Below are 19,995 nucleotides of genomic sequence, written 5' to 3'. Positions count from 1 at the left end.
ACAATCGTGTTACTAACTTAACAACTGCAGTGATTTACTTAACAACTGTGGCAATAAAATGGGACAAAACTCACTTAACAACAAAATTTTGAGCTCAGTTTTGGTCGTAAGCCTGGATCGGCCCAAGAGAAGGATGAACTGAATTATTTTAATGATTCTGTCTTTGTCATTTTTTTTAATCAGACCCCAGAAATTGAGCAGAAGGTAAAATTCGGTGTGGAAATTTTTATTTCATTTTATTTGCCACACAACGTTACAGGAAAACTTTTTTTAAAAAAAGACTGTGATGTTCACAAATGTTTTAAAATCAGCTCGCTGCTGAATCCTTTAGAGATCTGGAGGCAAAGCAGGGGGCTGTGGTAAAACAACTTCGTCGGGAGATGCTAGTCGACAAAATACACACCGGGTTTCTATTGTGTCTTCTTTGTTCCGGAAGATCAGGAAAGATTTTTGACATTCTTCACACTGGATGTTGGTGTTAAAAGAAATTCAACTGAAATAGGCACTTGATACTCAATCTATTTCTGGAACTGAGCACTCTTCCATGCCAAAAATTGGCCAATATCTGGCCGTTGACATGTACTTAAGTTGCAAGTCACTATTTCTCAATATTTTTCTGTTCTGTTCTGTTCTGTTCCATCCCGGGTGGGATTCTACCGATTCGTACCGGTTCGGGCGAACTGGATGTTAAATTTGCATCTGGTTCGCCAAACCGGTATTTGAACCAATTGGCTGGCCCCGCCCACCCCTCCCCTCCCCGAAGTCTCCACGTGCCCCATTTTCGATGCAGGTATGTCCAGGGTCTGCGTGGAGGCTCTGAGAGCGGGAAAAACAGGCCTTCCGGAAGTCCAGAAACGAGCTTGTTTCTGACTTCCAGAGGGCCTTCAGAGCCCAGGGAAGGCCTGAGGGAAGCCTCTGGATCTTTGGGAAGGCAAAAAACGACCAAATCGGAAGTAACGGTAGGCCGCGCCCACCACGGCCACACCCATCCCGCAACTGGGCAGCTAACCGGTTGCTGGGATATTTGAACCCCACCCTTGGTCCCATCCCATTCCATCCTGTCCCATCCCAGAAAATCCGTCCCTTCTATTAAATATACTGACCTGGGAGATTTTGGAACCTCTGGTTTTCACCGCATGAATCACCATGGGGATTTCGTTGGCATTTTTAATATCCCATAACCTCACTGTCTGGTCCTACAATATTAGGAGAATTTTGTATCAAGGAACGGAATTGCAGTTCTTCCAGACAATGCTCGGAGTTTGAGATGACTAACCACGTTTTTTTTGCCCCTGGTTTCCTTGGTTGCAAGGATTCTTTAGTAACCTAAAAAAATTAATTGGCTCAGCCATGCCAAACTGTTTGCATTGTCTCAACATATGGTTGTTCTTTCCAATGAGCAGACAACAAAGTAGTTCTCAACCTACGCCGACAATGGGGAAAAGAATTTCCATTGCTAAACAAGGTGGTTATTGGACCTGATTTTATGACCTTCTTTTGCCAAGGTTGTTAAGTGAATCACTGCCATTATTAACTGAATCGGGTGATGGTTAAGCAAATTTGACTTCCCCCATTACAAAGTAACAGAGTTGAGTGGGACTTTGGAGGTCTTCTAGTCCAACTCCTTGTTCAGAAAACCTGATGTTCCACTGCTCAGGAAACCCTATGCCAGTGGCCCCCAACCTTTTTTGTGCCACAGCCTGGTACCGGCATCACAAAATGATCCACGGCCCGGTACCGGCATCAGCACGCATGCCAAGGCAAGCCGAGTGACCGGCCAGCCAGCCATCCCCCGCTTCTCCCCGCCACTTTCAAGTCCTCCTTTGTACCTTTGTCGATGGGCTTCGGGACGGTCGCTCGGCTCGCCTTGCCTTGGGGGCTGAAAGAATCCTCGCGCCTTAGTTTTGTTCGAAGCCGCCCCCCCCCCTTCAATGAAACTAAGGCGCGAGGATTCCTTCAGGACCCAAATGCCGCTTTCCAACCGGAAAAGTTCACCGGAAGCACTTTCTCATCAAAACAAGATGGCGGCGCCCATCAAACCGGTGGCCCGATAGAAAATGTTCCACGGACCGGTACCGTTCCGGGGCCCGGTGGTTGGGGACCCCTGCCCTATGCCATTTCCATCAAATGGTTGTCTAATCTCTTCCTGAAAACCTTCAGTTTTGGAGCATTTACAACTTCTGGAGGCAAGTTGTTCCACAGATTAATTGTTGCAACTGTCAGGAAATTTCTCCTTAGTTCTAGGTTGCTTCTCTCTTTGTTTAGTTTCCACCCATTGCTTCCTTTAAGTTTCTTGTAGGTGCTTTGGAGAATAGATTGATTCCCTTAACAACTGTTCTGTGTTAGGATTCCGGTAGTGGCCCTAATTAAATCATGAGCCTCGAGCCAAGCTTCAAAAACTTCAAAGGATTTATTAGGAGCAAACATGTCGGCATGACCCGTATGAAACCGATTCTGAGGCACGTAATTTACTCTCACCTATGACCCTGTTTTACCTCCACCCCTCTGGGTGTATCATAATTCATATTCTCCAACGAAACACATTCATAGCTGAGAGTCATCACTCATGTTCTCCAATTAGGGATTTTCACGAGCAGAAACTTTGATATCTTAGTTACAATCCTTGCAGATAAGAATGGAGTCCACTTTTTAGTTTTAAACTGCTGCACTGCTCTTTCAAATTTCTTCCACACACACACACACACACACCCAGTTCATGGCAACTTTAAAACAGGCGTAGAATTGTTTGATGAGTTGACATTTTGCTTAACAACATAAATTTTGGGCTCAGCTATGCTCCTGTAAAACATTTTGAGAATTTTGTAGCTTGAAGACCATTTTGGAACTCTGATTCATCCCCGCAAAGATAATGGCCTATTGTGAGTGTTGAAACATTTCAGTGCCTTCACTGATAACTTTTGATACTACCTTTGAAGAGGATGCAAGCAGCTTCTTGTCCTTGCTAATGGCCACGTCTGTCACCCAATCAGCGTGACCCTGCAGAAACATAATTTATCAGCAGTAAGACATAAAGCGCATTCTTAGCCAGATTTCTAGCTACACATCTAAGGCTACTGAGAAAAATGGTAATATCCAATTTAATTTGGCGGAGTAGGCTGAAGATTACCCTGGTAGGTTTCATTTCTGTTTCATTCCGCTACAGGTAGTCCTTGACTTACAACCATTTGTGGAATGACTGTTCAAAGTTACAATGGCACTGGGAAAAAATGACTTATGACCCTTTTACACACTCACGACCGTTGCAGCACCCCTACAGTCAAATAATAAGTAGGAGTCCCTTTATTTGCTCCAACTTTGCCCCCAGTGTCCTGGTTCCTTCTGGGCTGGAGAAAAATTCTCCCAGGAACAGCTTTTGGCTGCAGAGAATCAAATCCAAAACATGGTCAACAAAAACTGTAACTATAAGTTCAATCAAAGCAAGATGAGGTAATTAGTCCAGAAGGGCGAGAGAAGGAATTCCAGACATGAACCAACGGCAGTAATTCAACCCAGTTGGGAGGATGCCAGAAACTCCGATAACCAAAGTCAATACAAGATAAACTCACTGTCAACTAAAAAGATACTCCTTTGGTCTTTTTAGCTGCCAGAAAAAGGGAGTGGGGGTAAACAAGGCATTCTTGATATTCCTAGATAATCACCATGGCAGCCCAAAGTCGTCAGAGCATAAGAAGGTAATTGGAGAACAAGATGGATGACTCTTGGAGACTGATATTTCCTATTGGAGAAGTCACATCCAGGGGGTGGGGGAAAGACCAGGGTCAAGGGGGAAATGTATGATGTGATTTAGTACCGGCTGCACCCAGCCACACACCAACATGGCAATTTCTAATAAACCAATTTACTTTTTCTGAGATGTGGCTAGAGACTTTTGATTTGGAGGAGGAGTGATTTGTTGGAGCACTGACAGCCAGGCGATACTCTGACACTCACATTTGTTCCCAGAAGACGCCACACTCAGCTTTCATTTCTTTTAAACTCTCTTCCCATCTGTGGCTAATGAAGGGAATCAGGGCCCTTTCCTCCCCCATAAGCCACGCAACCCACGTTGCTCTCTTCTCCGTTCCTTCCTGCGTTGCCCTAGGATGAAGAGGGGGTGGGCCTGGGTCTTCCTCTGGACTCCCTCTTCCTTGTTCTACCTCTCCCCTGCTCTGCCCAGCCGGACTTTGCCCTTCCCCAGTTTCTTCCACAGCCAATGGAGCCACACTCCTGGCTCCCTGTCAGCTGTTCGTCTTCCTCCTCGGATTCAGACTCCGACAGGGGCATGACAATCCCCATGGACGTGTGATGTAGATGTGGATGCTTGACAACTGGTTCACATTTATGACGGTTGCGATATCCCAGGGTCACGTAATCCCCTTTTGCGACTTTATGACAAGCAAATTCCATGGGGAAAAGCCAGATTCACTTAACAACTTTGTGGCTAATTTAACAACTGCAACTGGTTTAACAAACGTGGCAAGAAATGTTGTCAAATGGGGTCAAACTCACTTAACAAATGTTTTGGTCAGCAACATAAATTTGGGGCTCTGTTATGGTTGTAAATCGAGGGCCACCTGTATTCTGAAGAGCCTTTTCCATTGTGAAAGCAGATGAATTCCTTGACAACGACTTCTAACACTGATATAATTTATATTGAAAACCTTTAGGGTGATGGTGTAGAAAGAAAGGAAGAACTGCCCAGAATAAAATTCTCACTGATGGTTCTACTGACTTTCTGGCACACTGGAGAAGGTTGGGCTAGATCAGAGGTCTCCAAACTTGGCAACTTTAAGACTTGTGGACTTCAAATTCTGGGAAGTTGAAGTCCACGTGTCTTAAAGTTGCCAAGTTTGGGGACCCCAGGGCTAGATCAATGTTTCTCAATTTTGGCAGCTTGAAGATGCGTGGACTTCAACTCCCAGAATTCCACAGCCAGCCTAACTGGAGTTGAAGTCCATGGATCTTCAAGCTGCCAAAATTGACAAATGTTGGATTAGATGGTGCTTATTATAGTTGTTTTATATCCTCAAGTGTCCTAACCTCCCTAGACAAATCCCTGCCATTTTCTTGGCATCCATTTCAGAAGTGGTTTGCCATTGCCTCCTTCCTAGGGCTCAGAGACAGTGACTGGCCCAAGATCACCCAGCTGGTTTCGTGCTTAAAGCAGCAGTAGAAAACGCTTTCCCAGTTCCTAGCATAGTGCATTTCACGAGTATCTCAAACTGGACCTTGATGAAGCTTCTGCTTACTTCCTGTTCCAAAATCCTATGGTTGTGATGTCCTATAAGAGTTTCTGCTTTATTCAAAGTAAATGAGTGTTGTGGCCAGGGTTATTATTGTATTTTTTAATTTTTTTTATTATTTTTATTTCTTTTATATGGTGCTTTTATGTCCTATAAGCCGCCTTGTGTCGCCATGTGTAGGCGTATATATGTTTTCTGAATATATATAACTTAAGAACATATATATTAAGTTTTCGCGGGTACTTACATGTATGGTATTCAGCTTTGTTCGGGTATTTTCCCACGTCATTATAGTTGTGCTTTTAAAGTTGTAGCAACGTTTCGGCATAATCTCATCTGCCATCATCAGGCTTCTGTATTGTGTTTGTGACAAACACAATACAGAACGAACACAATACAGAAGCCTGATGATGGCTGATGAGATTCTGCCGAAACTACAACTTTAGTTGTACAACTTTAAAAGCACAACTATAATGACGTGGGAAAATACCTGAACAAAGCTGAATACCATATATATATATATTTCCATCATCTGTTACACCTTTCTAAAATTATAGCAGCAATACCCAAAGAACGCAGTGCCTCCTTTTATAAAGTCCTCCTCATCCAGTACCAGTAAAATGAATATTATCGTTTGAGAATTTCACTTTGTTCCACTCTGGTTGATACAAACATTCTGGTTTCTTTGAGTTAACAGATTCCAATCTCAAGAGTGTCATGGGCTACAGCTGAAATAATTACAACGGTTGATCATGAATCACCCGAAGAATGATGTTCCAGTTGCCTAGCAACCAGAATTCAATTGTTTCAATTGCTCTCACAAATGACTGAGCAAGGGCTGGTGCTAAGAACATGGCAAAGGCTTCTTGGAGCATGCTTCCAGAGCAACTAGTATGAATGCTGAACAAAGAGAGGAGGGAGAAAGAAACGTTTCAAGCTACATTGTCATTGGGACATTCAAATGATCTCTATGAAGGAGATATCAACCCGTTTTTTTTTACTACATAAAAACAGAATAAGAGAATAACAGAGTTGGAAGGAACCTTGGAGGTCTTCTAGTCCAACCTAGAAGGAGAGATGCAATCTAGAGAACTAATAAGAAATTTCCTGGTAGAACAATTAATCAGTGAAACAACTTGCCTCCAGAAGTTGTGAATGCTCCAACACAGGAAGTCTTTAAGAAGAGGTTGGGCAATCATTTGTCTGAAGTAGTGTAGGGTTTCCTGCCTAAGCAGGGGGTTGGACTAGAAGACCTCCAAGGTCCCTTCCAGCTCTTCCATTATTCTATTCTATTCTATTCTATTCTATTCTATTCTATTCTATTCTATTCTATTCTATTCTATATTCTATTCTATTTTATTCTATTCTATTCTAATCCCCATTTGATCAAATAAGAGCTGTTTCACTACCTTCAAGGATATCTTTTGATATGCTTCTTCTATGTCCCACACACCTATGGTTTTGTCATAACCTCCAGACACCACGCACGAGGCTGAAATAGAACACAATAACACTACATGTGATGGCCTTCTATTGTTATGTAAGAGCCAAAGCTGTTCTACAAAAATTCTGAAATATAATTCGGATGATGCATTAAGGATATTAATCATGTTTCAGCGTATTTTCTGGGGCTCTTTTTAAAGCAAGCAGAAATTCTGAGTCTGTCTAAATTTATTGGGAGGAAGAAAAAACCCAGCTCTCTTGATCCTGAACACTATAAACATTAAATATGGTGGGACTGGCACACGAATAAACTTCCATATGATAAAGTACAGTAATAATAATAACTTGTCACAGAAAAGAAAGGAACAGGAATTGAGTTGAAATGTATAAGAAATGCAAAGTAGGCATAAATGCCTAACTAAAATAGGAAAACAACGAATTCAGATTTTGGTGGAACAATAATTCATCCACTACCAACTAGTGATATAAATGAATATCTTTAGGACACAAGGAATCTGATTGATTGATGGATGGATGGACTGGCTGATTTCTCTGCCAAATGAATCAGTGTCGATCCCTAGTAACCACATGAAATAGATCTACTCCAGCATGATCTGTCTCCAACCTGCTTCCTCAGATCTTTCAACCTATCTTCACTGTAATCAATCATCCACTTTGTAGCTGATTGTCCTTTTTCTTTCCACCCTTCCTAGAGAACTATGTCTTTACATAATGTGTGCAAAGAATGATAATTTAGCCTGGTCGTTTGTGTGAAAACTCTGGTCACATTTGTTAAATTATCCATTGGTTTGTTTTCTTGCCTATCTGTGGTCACCTCATGAGTCTTCTTTAAAGAAGGCTCAATATCACTAGTCTAGATTAATCCTGGAAGTCTATTATTTATGCTTAAATAAAAATTCTGATAAATAGATAGATAGAGATGGAGAGACTGAGAGATGGGGAGGAGGAGGAGGGAGGGAGACATGAGAAAGAAATTATGATGAGAGAAGGATAATAGAAATAATATAGATAGAAGATAATAGAGATAGATAGATAGATGATATAAATAATAGACAGAGATAAATAGATATATGAGAGATGATGGAGATAAGAGACAGAGAGAATTGATGATAGATTGGTATAGAGATAGATAGATAGATAGATAGATAGATAGATAGATAGATAGATAGATATAGAGAGAGATATATAGATAGATGATATAGATCAGGGGTCCCCAAACTTGGCAACTTTAAGACTTGTGGGGACCTCTGATACAGATAATAGACAGAGATAGAGATAAATAAATATATGAGAGATGAGAGAGAGATAAATGTAGAGAGAGATAAGAGACAGAGTTGATGATGGATTGATAGATCGATAAATGATAGATGATAGATAGGTAGATAGATCAGCAGAGGGAGAAAATATTGAACTTAATATGGGGAAAACAGATTTCCTAATAAAAATCTTTCTGTGAAGATACTTTATTCCACCATATTTCCACAGGAGACTTGAGGGGTAGACTGAATGACTAAATCGTGATTTGAGCACAATTTCCCCCATTCTACACTTTTCGGATGGACAATATTTTATTCCCGAGCCAGAAGGAAGCAGTACATCATCATAACTGCATCAATTATAGAGTGTTTTATAAGGCTAATTAAAGGGCAACGCAAATTCAATTTAGTTCGAATTATAGAAGCAGTAATTTAATCGCTCTAAGAAAGCGTTTTAAACGTGAATCTGGGAGACAACCTTATATAAGCTTCTCTCACTGTTGGTGCCAAAGAATATTCATCCTGCATAACTCACCGTCTTTGCTAAAATCACAGCAACCAACAATGCCTATGTGACCTTGGTCCAAAGTAATAGGCCCATGAGACCGGAATTCTCCCGTACGGACATCCCATAATTTGATATTTTCATCCCACCCTGCTGTGCACAGATAATGACCATCCGAAGAGAAGCAGCAATCTGCAATGGCGTTGTTGTGAGCCCTGAAAGAAACATGACATTTCACATTAATGAGCTGAGATGTGGTTATCTAAAGGATAAGAGGGCTATTGGTGTATAATTGCCGAGAAGATTAATGAACCAATTAATGGTCTTCTGAGTCCTTCTTCTTCTTTTTGTATAATAGCCACATTTAGAACAAAATGGACAATAGACCAATCTTGCATGGTCCAGGGCGAGTTTTGAATTTCATGGAAGCCAGTCAAAAGGCAAATAGATAATTATTATGTGATGACCCAGAGTGGGATACAAAAGCAACAAAGTCACAAAAACAGGTGAAGTCCCTTTAATTCCTTCAACTTGGGTTCAAAGCTCCAATTATCATTGACTGGAGAAAAAAACTCCCCCACAAACAGTTGCGAAAAGGAAGAAATTTCGTTCAAACTCAAAATACATATAAATTATAAATAGAAAAAACAATACAAACCACACTGAAGCAGTTAATGAGACAAGGCAGGATAAGGGCTTGAAGACGTCCACAGATATCGAAATACACACACTGGGAAGGATGCCAGAACTCAGATAAGAACTGAAAGACTAGATTTATTTCAGGCTTTGCTTCCAGCACTGAGCCATGCGCAGTTTGTCCTTTTAAACAGTCCTCACAGCTGCAGCCCATGAAGGGAATCAGGGCCCCTTCCTCCCCCGTAGATTCACGTTTCTCCCTTATCTGCTCCTCCCTGCATGCCCTAAGATGACGAGAGGATGGGCCTGGGTCTTTCTCTGAATGCCCAGCCAGCCTGTGCCCTTCCCCAGTTTCCTCCACAACCTCCGGAGCCACACTCCCAGTCCCTGTCAGTTGTTCCTCCTCTCCCTTGGATTCAGACTCCAACAGGTGCATGACACATTATCAATATATAATATGCTATATTAGATAAATCCAACAAATTCATAATACAATCATACTACATTAGTTTCTTACCGTTCAATGGTGACTGTGGTAGCCCTTGCGATGATATCCCAGAATTTTATAGACATGTCAGATGACACCGTAGCAATTCTCTGGTTGACAGGATCAAACCGGCAGCTTTGAATGGTACTTCTGTGATAATCTGAAAGAAAGATTCTGCAGGTATCAAGGGGTACCTGGTTTGGCCTCCAACCATCAAAAGGTAGTCCTTCATACAGATACTCCTCTGATCAAAGTCTGACCAATTATAACAGAATAACAGAGTTGGAAGGGACCTTGGAGGTCTTCTAGTCTAACCCACTGCTCAGGCAGGAGACTCTATAGCAGGGGTGTCCAACCTTGGCAACTTTAAGATTTTAAGCTTTGCTGGCTGAGGAATTCTGGGAGTTGAAGTCCACAAGTCTTAAAGTTGCCAGGTTGACAGACAAATGATTGTCCAATCTCTTCTTTAAAATCTCCAGTGTTAGAGCACCCAGAACTTCTAGAGGCAACCGATTCCACTGATTAACTGTTCTCACTATGAGGAAATTTCTCCTTAGTGCTAAGTTGCTTCTCTCCTTGGTTAGTTTCCACCCATTGCTTCTTGTCCTGCCTTCAGGTGCTTTGGAGAATAGCTTGACCCCACTCTTCTTTCTGGCAGCCTCTTAGATATTGGAAGACTGCTATCATGTCACCACTCGTCCTTCTTTTAACTAGACTATACATATCCAATTCTTGCAACCACTCTACATATCTTTAGCCTCCAGTCCCTGAATCATCTTTACTGCTCTTCTGTGAACTCCGTGTCACCTCTAGTACTTCTTTTCATTAGACTAGACATACCAACTTCCTGCAACTGTTCTTCCACAACCTCAGGTATACTTCATCTAGTGGCGTCCATGGGGTTGAAGGCCAAAAACCTTCAAGGCAATGGACAGAGAGTTGGATGTAAACAACCCCTTATCCAGTGGTGGGATTCAAATTTTTTTACTACCGGTTCTGTGGGTGTGTCTTGGTGGGCATAGCAGGGGAAGAATACTGCAAAATCTCCATTCCCACCCCACTAACCTGCTTTCCAGCTCTGTTCTCCTGTGCAGGACAACAAAAGAAGACCCAGCCGATCAGCTGGGACTCAATGGGAGGCAGAGGATAGATGGGGTTGGCGGGGCCAGTCAGGAGTGGGATTTGCCGGTTCTCTGAACGACTCAACATTTCCACTACCGGTTCTGCAGAACTGGTCAGAACCTGCTGAATTTCCACCTTTTCCCCTGTCCATTCTGAACATGTCATCTTGCCCATTTTGACCCCACTCCACCCCAGTGTGGGATGCTACTGACCTTCACCTTTTATCCAAAGAAAAGGATATTAACCAAAGTTCAGAAACTCTACCTCGGATGAATGCCACCTGTTCACCATCTTCCACATTGCAGACCAATAACGCATTCTCCATATCCGAGCCAGAGACGACATATTTGCCATCATGAGAAATATGGCATGTAGTTACCAGGCCATCCTGACTCAAAGACCACTACAGAATGAGGGGGGGGGGGAAACCACCAAATATATTATTTATATATACATGAAGGATATCCAAGACTCTTTTGTTTTAAAATATTGAACCAGTCGCAACTATTTTTCTTTAATTACTTGATCATAAGCATTTTCCCAGGAGGGTTTGACTTAAAGATATGAATAGCAAGTAATCCATCTCGTTGGTTTCAATGCAATTAACCTGATTAAGCTTTAAGCAGCACGAGCCATATGGTGTTCAAGAAAATTAATTAATTATCATCAGATTATTATGAATTCCACTTAGGGTCAAACAAAGTGAGACGTTAGAGAAAACTACGGAGCTTCCCTTTTTTCACTCTCTTGTATTGCAGTAAAAACAGACTGCAGAGACTGTTGTTCTTGACTGAGCCCAAAATTTCTGTCGCTAAGCAAGATGGTTGTTAAGTGAATTTGGTTTTTCCCCTGACTTTGCTTGTAAGAAGGTCGCAACAGGGCATCCTGCGACCCCGGGACGCTGCAACAGTCATAAGTATAAGTCAGTGGCCAAGCATCTGAATTTTGGTCATCTGATCATGAGGGATGCTACAAAGGTTGCAATTGTGAAAAAGGGTCATAAGTTGTTCTTTTCAGTGCCGTTGTAACTTTGACTGGTCACTAAATGAACTGTTGTAAGTCGAGGGCTAGCTGTATTTAAATTTTCTCCTTGGTGGACTTTGCACGATGCCCCATCAAAAGTCTCTCCCATTGTTATTTTATTTTTGCTCTTCAAGAGGATCTGCAAGGGAAAAAGGATCAAAAAATGAAGGTTGGGGCCAATATTCTTGCGTGGGATGGGAGCAGCTCCGTAGCAGACAAAAAGGCTCTACAGAGAATCATTCAAACTACCCAGAATATCATTGGGCTCCAGCTACCAGCCCTGGACAACATCTTTGCATCTTTGATTCAATATTGCGTGATCAAAAGGGTTTCAATCATGTGATGTTGGCCGCCATCTTGGTTTTTTATTTTAAACCAAGATCCCTCTGCTTAGAAATTTGATACAAATACCCCCCCTCCCCAAATAACCTGCTATGTCTTATTACTTTTCCCCCACCACCTTTTAATTGCTTAAATCTGACTGGGCTTTTATTTCCATGGCAGAAGGTCTCTAAGTAGTTTTGGGGGACTGTTGTGACCTCAGGTGAAGTCTTGGTTTTGTTTAACAGATTTTCGGATGCTCTCTGCTATTTATTCCTCCTTCCCCTTCTCCTTTGGCCTCTCTCCGACAGCATCTTCGTAAATGATATGCTTTAAATGAATTCAAATTATGAATTTATTTTCCAATATGGTAAGTCACCCTTGGCATCGGTTTGAAGGGCAGACTGGAAAAGTACCACAAAAACTATACTTATAAGAAAATCTTTTTAAAGAAAAGTCAGTCCGTGGAAAATGGATTTGGAAAATGTTTCTGAGGAGGAAATGTATTTGCCACCAATTCTTTTTCCTTAGGCTGCCTGAGATGTGAACTCAGATATACTAAAACAGTGGCAATATTACATATAGGTAGTCCTTGACTTACGACCGCAAATGAGCCTGACATTTCTGTTGTTTAAGAGAGACATTTGTTAAGCGGGTTTTGCCCCATTTTTACAAACTTTCTCACCACTGTTGTTAAGTGAATCCCTGCAGCTGATAAGTTAGTAATCTGGTTGTTAAGTGAATCTGGCTTCCCCATTGGGAATCGTGTGACCCTGGGACACAGCAACCGTCGTAAATATAAGTCGGTTGATCACGTGACCAATGGGAATGGGTCGTAACTGTGAAAAACGATCATATCAATTTTTTCAATGCTGTTATAACTTTGAATGGTCACTAAATGAACTGTTGTATGTCGAGGATTGGCTGTATACATATAACCTGCCATTCAGAAACAAAACCACTCACCGCTGATGTAAGCGTATAGACTGCGTTAAAAGCTCATTCGTTCAATTTAAGAATGATATTCCAGCTTTTCTGTATTTGCTGACTGGCCAATGGCCAAGATAAAAATTCTCATCAATGACTACCAGGAATTGAGATACACGTTGGTATGGGTAAACATTTGGCTAAACAGAAATCTAGTTTTTCAGTTCTTAAGCTGGCCTTCGAAAACAACATGAAATAAAATCAATACATACGAGCATTTTTCCTGTTTCAGTGTCCCAGGCCTTTAGGGTTTTATCATACGATGCTGTTATCAACCTAAAAATTAAACAGATTGACAGGGTGAAACTGAACCTGATCTCTCTTTTGAAGACATTAAATATCGAAGGAAGGAAGGAAGGAAGGAAGGAAGGAAGGAAGGAAGGAAGGAAGGAAGGAAGGAAGGAAGGAAGGAAGGAAAGAAAGAAAGAAAGAAAGAAGAGGGAAGGAGGGAGCGAGAAAGGAAAAAAAGAAAAAGAAAGAAAGAAAGAAAGAAAGAAAGAAAGAAAGAAAGAAAGAAAGAAAGAAAGAAAGAAAGAAAGAAAGAAAGAAAGAAAGGGAGGAAGGAAGGAAGGGAGGAAGAAGGAGGGAGGAGGGAGGGAGGGAGGAAGGAGGAAGAAAAAAAGGAAAAAGAATAAATAAATAAATAAATCACATGGCTTTTTGGGCATTTTACAGAAATCTTACAATACCTCCAACTGGTACTTGGAACAAGCATTGGCAACTAAATGCAGCACAAAACAAGCCCTGGTTGAGCTCTCCAAGGATGATGATCCAGATAATTCCTTTATTATCTTTCCTGAGCCAGACTGAGAAACTTTAGCATCTAGTCACTGTTTCCCTTCAAGGGAAGGCATAAGCTGTGCAAAAAACTGCCTATTAAAATTATTTTTTTCTGCTTGGAAAATTCCTGGTCTTTTCCAATTGTCCTAACCAAGACATTATTACAAGGTTCCATTCAGGTGAATATGTAATAATAATATACACTTAAATCTCATGCATAAGATACAATAGAATAATCACTTTCGGTATTCAGCAGGTTCTGACCGGTTCCGGAGAACCAGTAGCAGAAATTTGGAGTAGTTGGGAGAACCGGCCAATCCCACCTCTGACTGGCCCCGCCCCCATCTATTCTCTGCCTCCCTTTGAGTCCAGATGATTGGCTGGGTCTTCTTTGGTTGCCCTGCACAGGAGAAAGGAGCTGGAAAGCAGGTTAGTGGGGTGGGGAGGGAATGGGGATTTTGCAGTATCCTTCCCCTGCCATGCCCACCAAGCCACGCCCACCAAGCCACGCCCACAGAACCAGCAGTAAAAAAAATTTGAATCCCACCACTGACCTTCGGTTATCAGGAGTCAGGCAACATTCCGAAACCGGTCCAGTATGCTCATCTTTAAAGGTGTGGATGCAAATAGAACAGGCAATGTCCTTCAATTAAAGACAAAATGGGTTATCAAATTGCACACCGAGAGTGAAAAAAAAACATGATTTAATTCTAATTAAATGGCACATCCAGTAAAACAAAGTATGGATTCTTAGTATTTCCAGTTGATTCCCTAACCCAAAGAATTGGACTAGCTCAACAAAAGGGGGAAAAGGCAGAAATAAAAGTATAATAATATCTGGTTTAGCTCTGGGCACTTAATTAAATTCTTTGATTCTATATTCACAGTTTTTCTTTATAGTTTGGAGACATTATAAAACTCCGGCGAGGATTTTCAGTCTTGAAAAATGTAATTGTTGTTTTCCTATATTAAATTATCTTTTAGACTTGAGGGCTATGGGATCATGCAGTTGTATTCTTATGCACTTAAAACAAATGCACTTAAAACAAAACTTACCCAAAGTTTCACTGTGGTATCAAAAGAGCCTGAAATAATTTTGGTATCGTCGAAACAAAAATGACAGGAGGTCACAGCGTCGGTATGGTCTTTTAAAATTTTGAAATGAATCTATGAACAAACCGAGATAGCTCGTTTTTATCTTGTAGAATAGGAATAGGAATAAGAATAGGAATAGAATAGGAATAAGAATAGAATGTAGAGGAGAATATAGAATAGAATAGAATAGAATAGAATAGAATAGAATAGAATAGAATAGAATAGAATAGAATAGAATAGAATAGAATAGAATAGAATTTAGAGGAGAATATAGAGTAGAGTAGAGTAGAGTAGAGTAGAGTATAGAGTAGAGTAGAATAGAATAGAATAGAATAGAATAGAATAGAATAGAATAGAATAGAATAGAATAGAATAGAATAGAATTTAGAGGAGAATATAGAATAGAGTAGAGTAGAGTAGTAGAGTAGAGTAGAGTAGAGTAGAGTAGAGTAGAGTAGAGTAGAATAGAATAGAATAGAATAGAATAGAATAGAATAGAATATAGAGTAGAGTAGAGTAGAGTAGAGTAGAGTAGAGTAGAGTAGAAGAGAAGAGAAGAGAATTTAGAAGAGAATACAGAATAGAATAGAATAGAATAGAATAGAATAGAATAGAATAGAATAGAATAGAATAGAATAGAATAACAGAGTTGGAAGGAACCTTGGAGGTCTTCTAGTCCAACCCTCTGCTTCGGCAGGAACCCTTGTAATTTACTTCTTTTTTGGCTTACTACAACCCAGCCTAAATCTCTCTATTGTCCTATTCTGTCTTGTAGCAAAGTTGTTGGTTGGAGAAAAAGGCCGTATACAAGTTGGGTGGCTCTCTATTTTTTGTTTGCTAAATAATGAATAAAATTTGAACCATTACGCCTTTTACCCAATATTTATGATTAAAGAAGAGTTCTACGATGTTGAAAACATCCGTTAAGGAGACACACACTGATGTTGTTATTATCCACTCCTTGTTTTTTTAACCAAATTGGAAGTTTGCATGCCAGCCATCCTGGACCAATCCTGAGGGCCATTCTCCTGGTCTGTGTCCCACCCCTTTCGATTTGGCTGTCCCTGCAGGACTGTTGTTAGAGAAAGGAAAACCTCAGGTCAGGAGGGCCATAGTTGAGAAGGGAGAGGTCCTTCTCCAAGAAGAGGGACCTTAATATCCAACCCCAATGCAACTCATCCAGCCAACTCAAACCCAGGAGGAGAAGGGGGGGTAGCAGCAAAATGATCCATAAAATTAGTGCCCCCTACCCCACTCCAAATATAATTAACCTGGATTTGTTTTATCATTTTAATGGTTTTCTAGCTTTTCCTGCTTTGAATTCTCTGTTCTTATTTGTTCTAAGGCTCTTCTATTGCAAGTCGGGTATGTGAGATAGGTCAATTTCTATAGAAACCCCTCCCTCCAAAGCAATAAAGGAATAAGCCCTCCAATCTCCAACCTCCTGGCCTTCTCCAATTGGCCACCCTCCAGGTGTGGGGGCGCTACAATTCCGTACTCTTCCCAGCCAGTAGAAAGAATTATGTTGGGGTGATGGGAACTGTAGTCCAACCATCCCCCAGGAGTGCAGGGCTCTAGATTTGAGCCTCGCCTACAAACATCGCCCACCCTGGAGGAAAGGAAGACCCCCATACACACACACACACACACACACACACCTCTCCTGCTTGCGGTATTTCCCCACCTTGGCCAATTTCTCCTGGTCTCCTTCCCAGGCCTTCTCCTCTGGGCCCATAGTGGCCAGGGGGTCATAGCTGGGTGACTGCAGAGGCATCTCTGAGGAGAGAGGAGAGACCCCCGCCCCGGTTTTCCTTTCCTTTCCCCTTTCCCCCTCTCCCTTCCCCTTTCCCCCTTCCTTCCCTTTCTTTCCCCTGCCCTTCCCTTTCCTCTTCCTCTTTCTCCTTCCCTCTTCCTTCCTCTCCCCTTCCCTTTTCCTCTCCTTCCCCCTTCCCCTCCCCTCCTTTTTCTTTCCCTCTTCCTCTTCCTTCCCCTTCCTCTTTTCCCCTTCCCTCTTTCCTCTCCCCTTCCCTTTCCCTTTCCCCTTCCCCTCTCCTCCTCTTTCTTTCCCTCTTCCCTTCCCTTCTCTTTCCCCTTCCCTCTTCCTCTCCCTTCCCTCTTCCCCTTTCCTCTTTCCCTTCCCCCTTCCCCCCCTCTTTCCTTTCCCTCTCTCCCTTCCCCTCTTCCTCTTCCTTTTTCCCCTTTCCCCGGCTGCTCCTTGCCTTCCCTTCTTCCCTTTCTTTTCCTCTCCTCTCCTCTCCTCTCCTTTCCTCTCTCCTTTCTCCTTCTTTTTCTCCTCCTTTTTTCCCCTCCTGCCTTCAGAAGCCGCCGCCTGCTCGCTCGCTCGTTCGCTCGGATCTTAGCAACCGACCAAGCTCCGCGGACGGCCGCGCGGCGGCGGCGGCGGCGGCGGCGATTTCGGGGCTTCCAGTAACTTTAGGCGAAGTTGGGACCGCGAAGGGAGTGGGGGGTGGGCTGCGAGTCGCTTCATCTTGACCTTCCGAGGCGGAAAGGAACGGAACCAACGACGCTTTGCAAAGCCAAGGCCGAGCTTTCTGGGGGGCTCGCCTTGGGCGGGGGGGGGCGGTCGCGGGGCTCCTTCCTTTGAGGTCTTCTTTTAATCCACCCGATTTCGGCTTCAATCAATCAATCAGAATAGAGCTGGAAGGGATCTTCGAGGTCTTCTAGTCCAGCCCCCCTGCTCCAGCTCCAGCGGGGTCTCTATATAGAGGGAGGTTATCCAGCCAGCAAAGGGAGGGGGGCTATTAAAAAGAGGGACCCCCTTGGGCCAGGCAGGTGCCAAAGGTAAGGATTGCCATGGATTTAATATGTGCCAATCAACCCATTGTGCCATCCGGGTTGCTAGCTCTTAAAAGCAGACCTTGACTTACGACCACAATTGGGCAGTCCTTGACTTACGACCACAATTGGGCAATCCTTGACTTACGACCACAATTGGGATAAGCGTTTCTGTTGCTAAGCAAAGCCCTGGTCAAGGGTACCAGCTCCCATTTTACAACCTTTTTCGTCTGGTGTTTAAAATGAAATCACTGCCATCGTTAGATGAATCATATATACAGGTAAACCCTCGACTTAACAATCGTTCAATGGTTGTTGTTTTTTTGAATAAACTTTATTAATCTTTTATAATTTGAAAAAGACAAACAACAACAAAATAAATCTTAACAATCGTTCGTTTAGTGGCCGTTTCCGGTTACAACGGCAGTGAAAAATAGAATTCTTTCTTGGCTAAGTGTGGTTGGACACACAAGGAATTTGTCTTGGTGCAAATGCTCTCAGTGTACATCAAAGAAAAGATACATTCGTCAAGAGTCAAGAATCATCAGGTACAACACTTAATAGTAGTCATAGGGTACATTAAGCAATCAAATCATACTAGGAAACAGTCAATATAAATCGTAAGGATACAAGTGACAAAGTTACAGTCCTACAGTCACAAGAGGGAGGGGATGGGTGATAAGGAGTGATGAGAAGATTAATAGTAATAGTAGTGCAGACTTTGTAAATAGTTGGACAGTGTTGAGGGAATTATTTGTTTAGCAGAGTGATGGCATTGGGGGAAAAACTGTCCTTGTGTCTAGTTGTTCTGGTGTGCATAGCGTCGTTTTGAGGGAAGGAGTTGAAACAGTTTATGTCGGGATGTGAGGGGTCTGTAGATATTTTCACAGCCCTCTTTTTGACTCGTGCAGTATTCAGGTCCTCGATGGAAGGGAGGTTGGTATAACTTTTTTTCTGCAGTCCTAATTATCCTCTGAAGCCTTGTCTGAAAGAAATTAGGACTGCAGAAAAAAACAAGTGACCGACGACTGTTTTTCACACTTAATGACCCAGGGCAGCATTTCCCCATGGTCGCGCGAATCCAAATTCAGGCCCAGTGCCCGCTGCCTCGCATTTATGATGGTTACAATGTCCCAGGCTCACGGATTCCCCCTTTTTGCGACCTTCTGAGAAGCCAGTGTCAATCCGGGAAGCCGGACTCACTTAATAACCGTGTGAGTAAGCTAACAACCAGAGACATTTACTTAACAACGGTGGCCAGAACGGTCATCAAATGGAGCAAAGCTCTTTTTTTTTAACAGACGTCTTGCTTAGCAACAGCAAATTTTGGGCTCTGCTGTGTTTGTAAGTTGAAGACCACCTATATAAAGAGTCTCCGGGAATGTGACAAAAGCAGCAAGGGATAAATTTGAGGGCGAAACTTTGGGAAAAGAAAATTAATCCGAGGCCTCCATGGGCACCCCGGAATTGGGTCAGTGAACACAAATTGCAGATGGTAGTTCAAAGGGCCCCAAAGACTGGCTCTTTGCCCAGCCCTTTGGCAAGGATGATTAATGCCCTCTTTTCTTCTTTGTTCCCCACAGAGTTTGTTTTCTCTGACATCTTTGTTTTGTGTTGTTTTTGTGTTCCCATCCTGCCGGAACCGGATCTGGAATTATCTAGGAGACGTTAAGGTGAGACGCTCCTTAGATCTGGAATTGGCTGGGTTTTCACAGAACGTAGGAAGAACACTTTTCCACATCGGCTGTTCAAAGAGAGCGTAGGTTGTATCGCTATTGGGGGTTTCCGGACGGCTCTCTTTGCCCAAAATGCACAATGCCATTCAGTTGTTTTAGGGGGGGGGGGGGTCAATGTTTTGTCCTCCTTTTATTTGGTACCGTTGAGACCTTTGAACGATGGTGCTGGAGGAGGCTCCTGCAAGTCCCTTGGACTGCAAGGTGATTGGGATGACCTTGCAACAAAGTCACAAAAACAGGTGAAGTCCCTTTAATTCCTTCAATTTGGCTTCAAAGGTCCAAGTATCACTGACTGGAGAAAAAAACTCGCCCACAAACAGTTGCGAAAAGGAAGAAATTTTGTTCAAACTCAAAATACATATGAATTATAAATAGAAAAGACAACACAAACCACACTGAAGCAATTAATGAGACAAGGCAGGATAAGGGCTTGAAGACGTCCACAGATATCAAAATGCACACACTGGGAAGGACGCCAGATCTCAGATAAGAACCGACAAATTATTTCATGCTTTGCTTCCAGCAAAGGCCCATGCGTAGTTTG

General features: G+C 42.4%; 1 protein-coding gene across 1 annotated transcript; it reads right to left on the bottom strand.

The window, feature by feature from the left end:
• Positions 1-220: 220 nt before the first annotated feature.
• WDR88 (WD repeat domain 88) lies at positions 221-16,743 on the bottom strand. Its single transcript, XM_087971558.1, has 11 exons — positions 16,604-16,743; positions 14,881-14,991; positions 14,379-14,467; positions 13,257-13,320; positions 10,978-11,116; positions 9,622-9,751; positions 8,499-8,683; positions 6,653-6,735; positions 2,929-2,997; positions 1,104-1,196; positions 221-465 (listed from the first exon to the last, which is right to left on the bottom strand). Exons 1-11 carry the CDS (start codon positions 16,691-16,693, stop codon positions 328-330), a joined length of 1,191 nt encoding a protein of 396 aa, XP_087827684.1. The 5' UTR covers positions 16,694-16,743; the 3' UTR covers positions 221-327.
• Positions 16,744-19,995: the final 3,252 nt, after the last annotated feature.

The sequence above is a fragment of the Notechis scutatus genome, chromosome 9 (assembly GCF_049901735.1).
Source record: "Notechis scutatus isolate UNSWTSFEM ecotype Mainland chromosome 9, rNotScu1.2, whole genome shotgun sequence".
NCBI lineage: Eukaryota > Metazoa > Chordata > Lepidosauria > Squamata > Elapidae > Notechis > Notechis scutatus.
The sequence above is the reverse complement of the archived record's forward strand: the minus strand, read 5'-3'. Positions and strand labels throughout refer to the sequence as shown.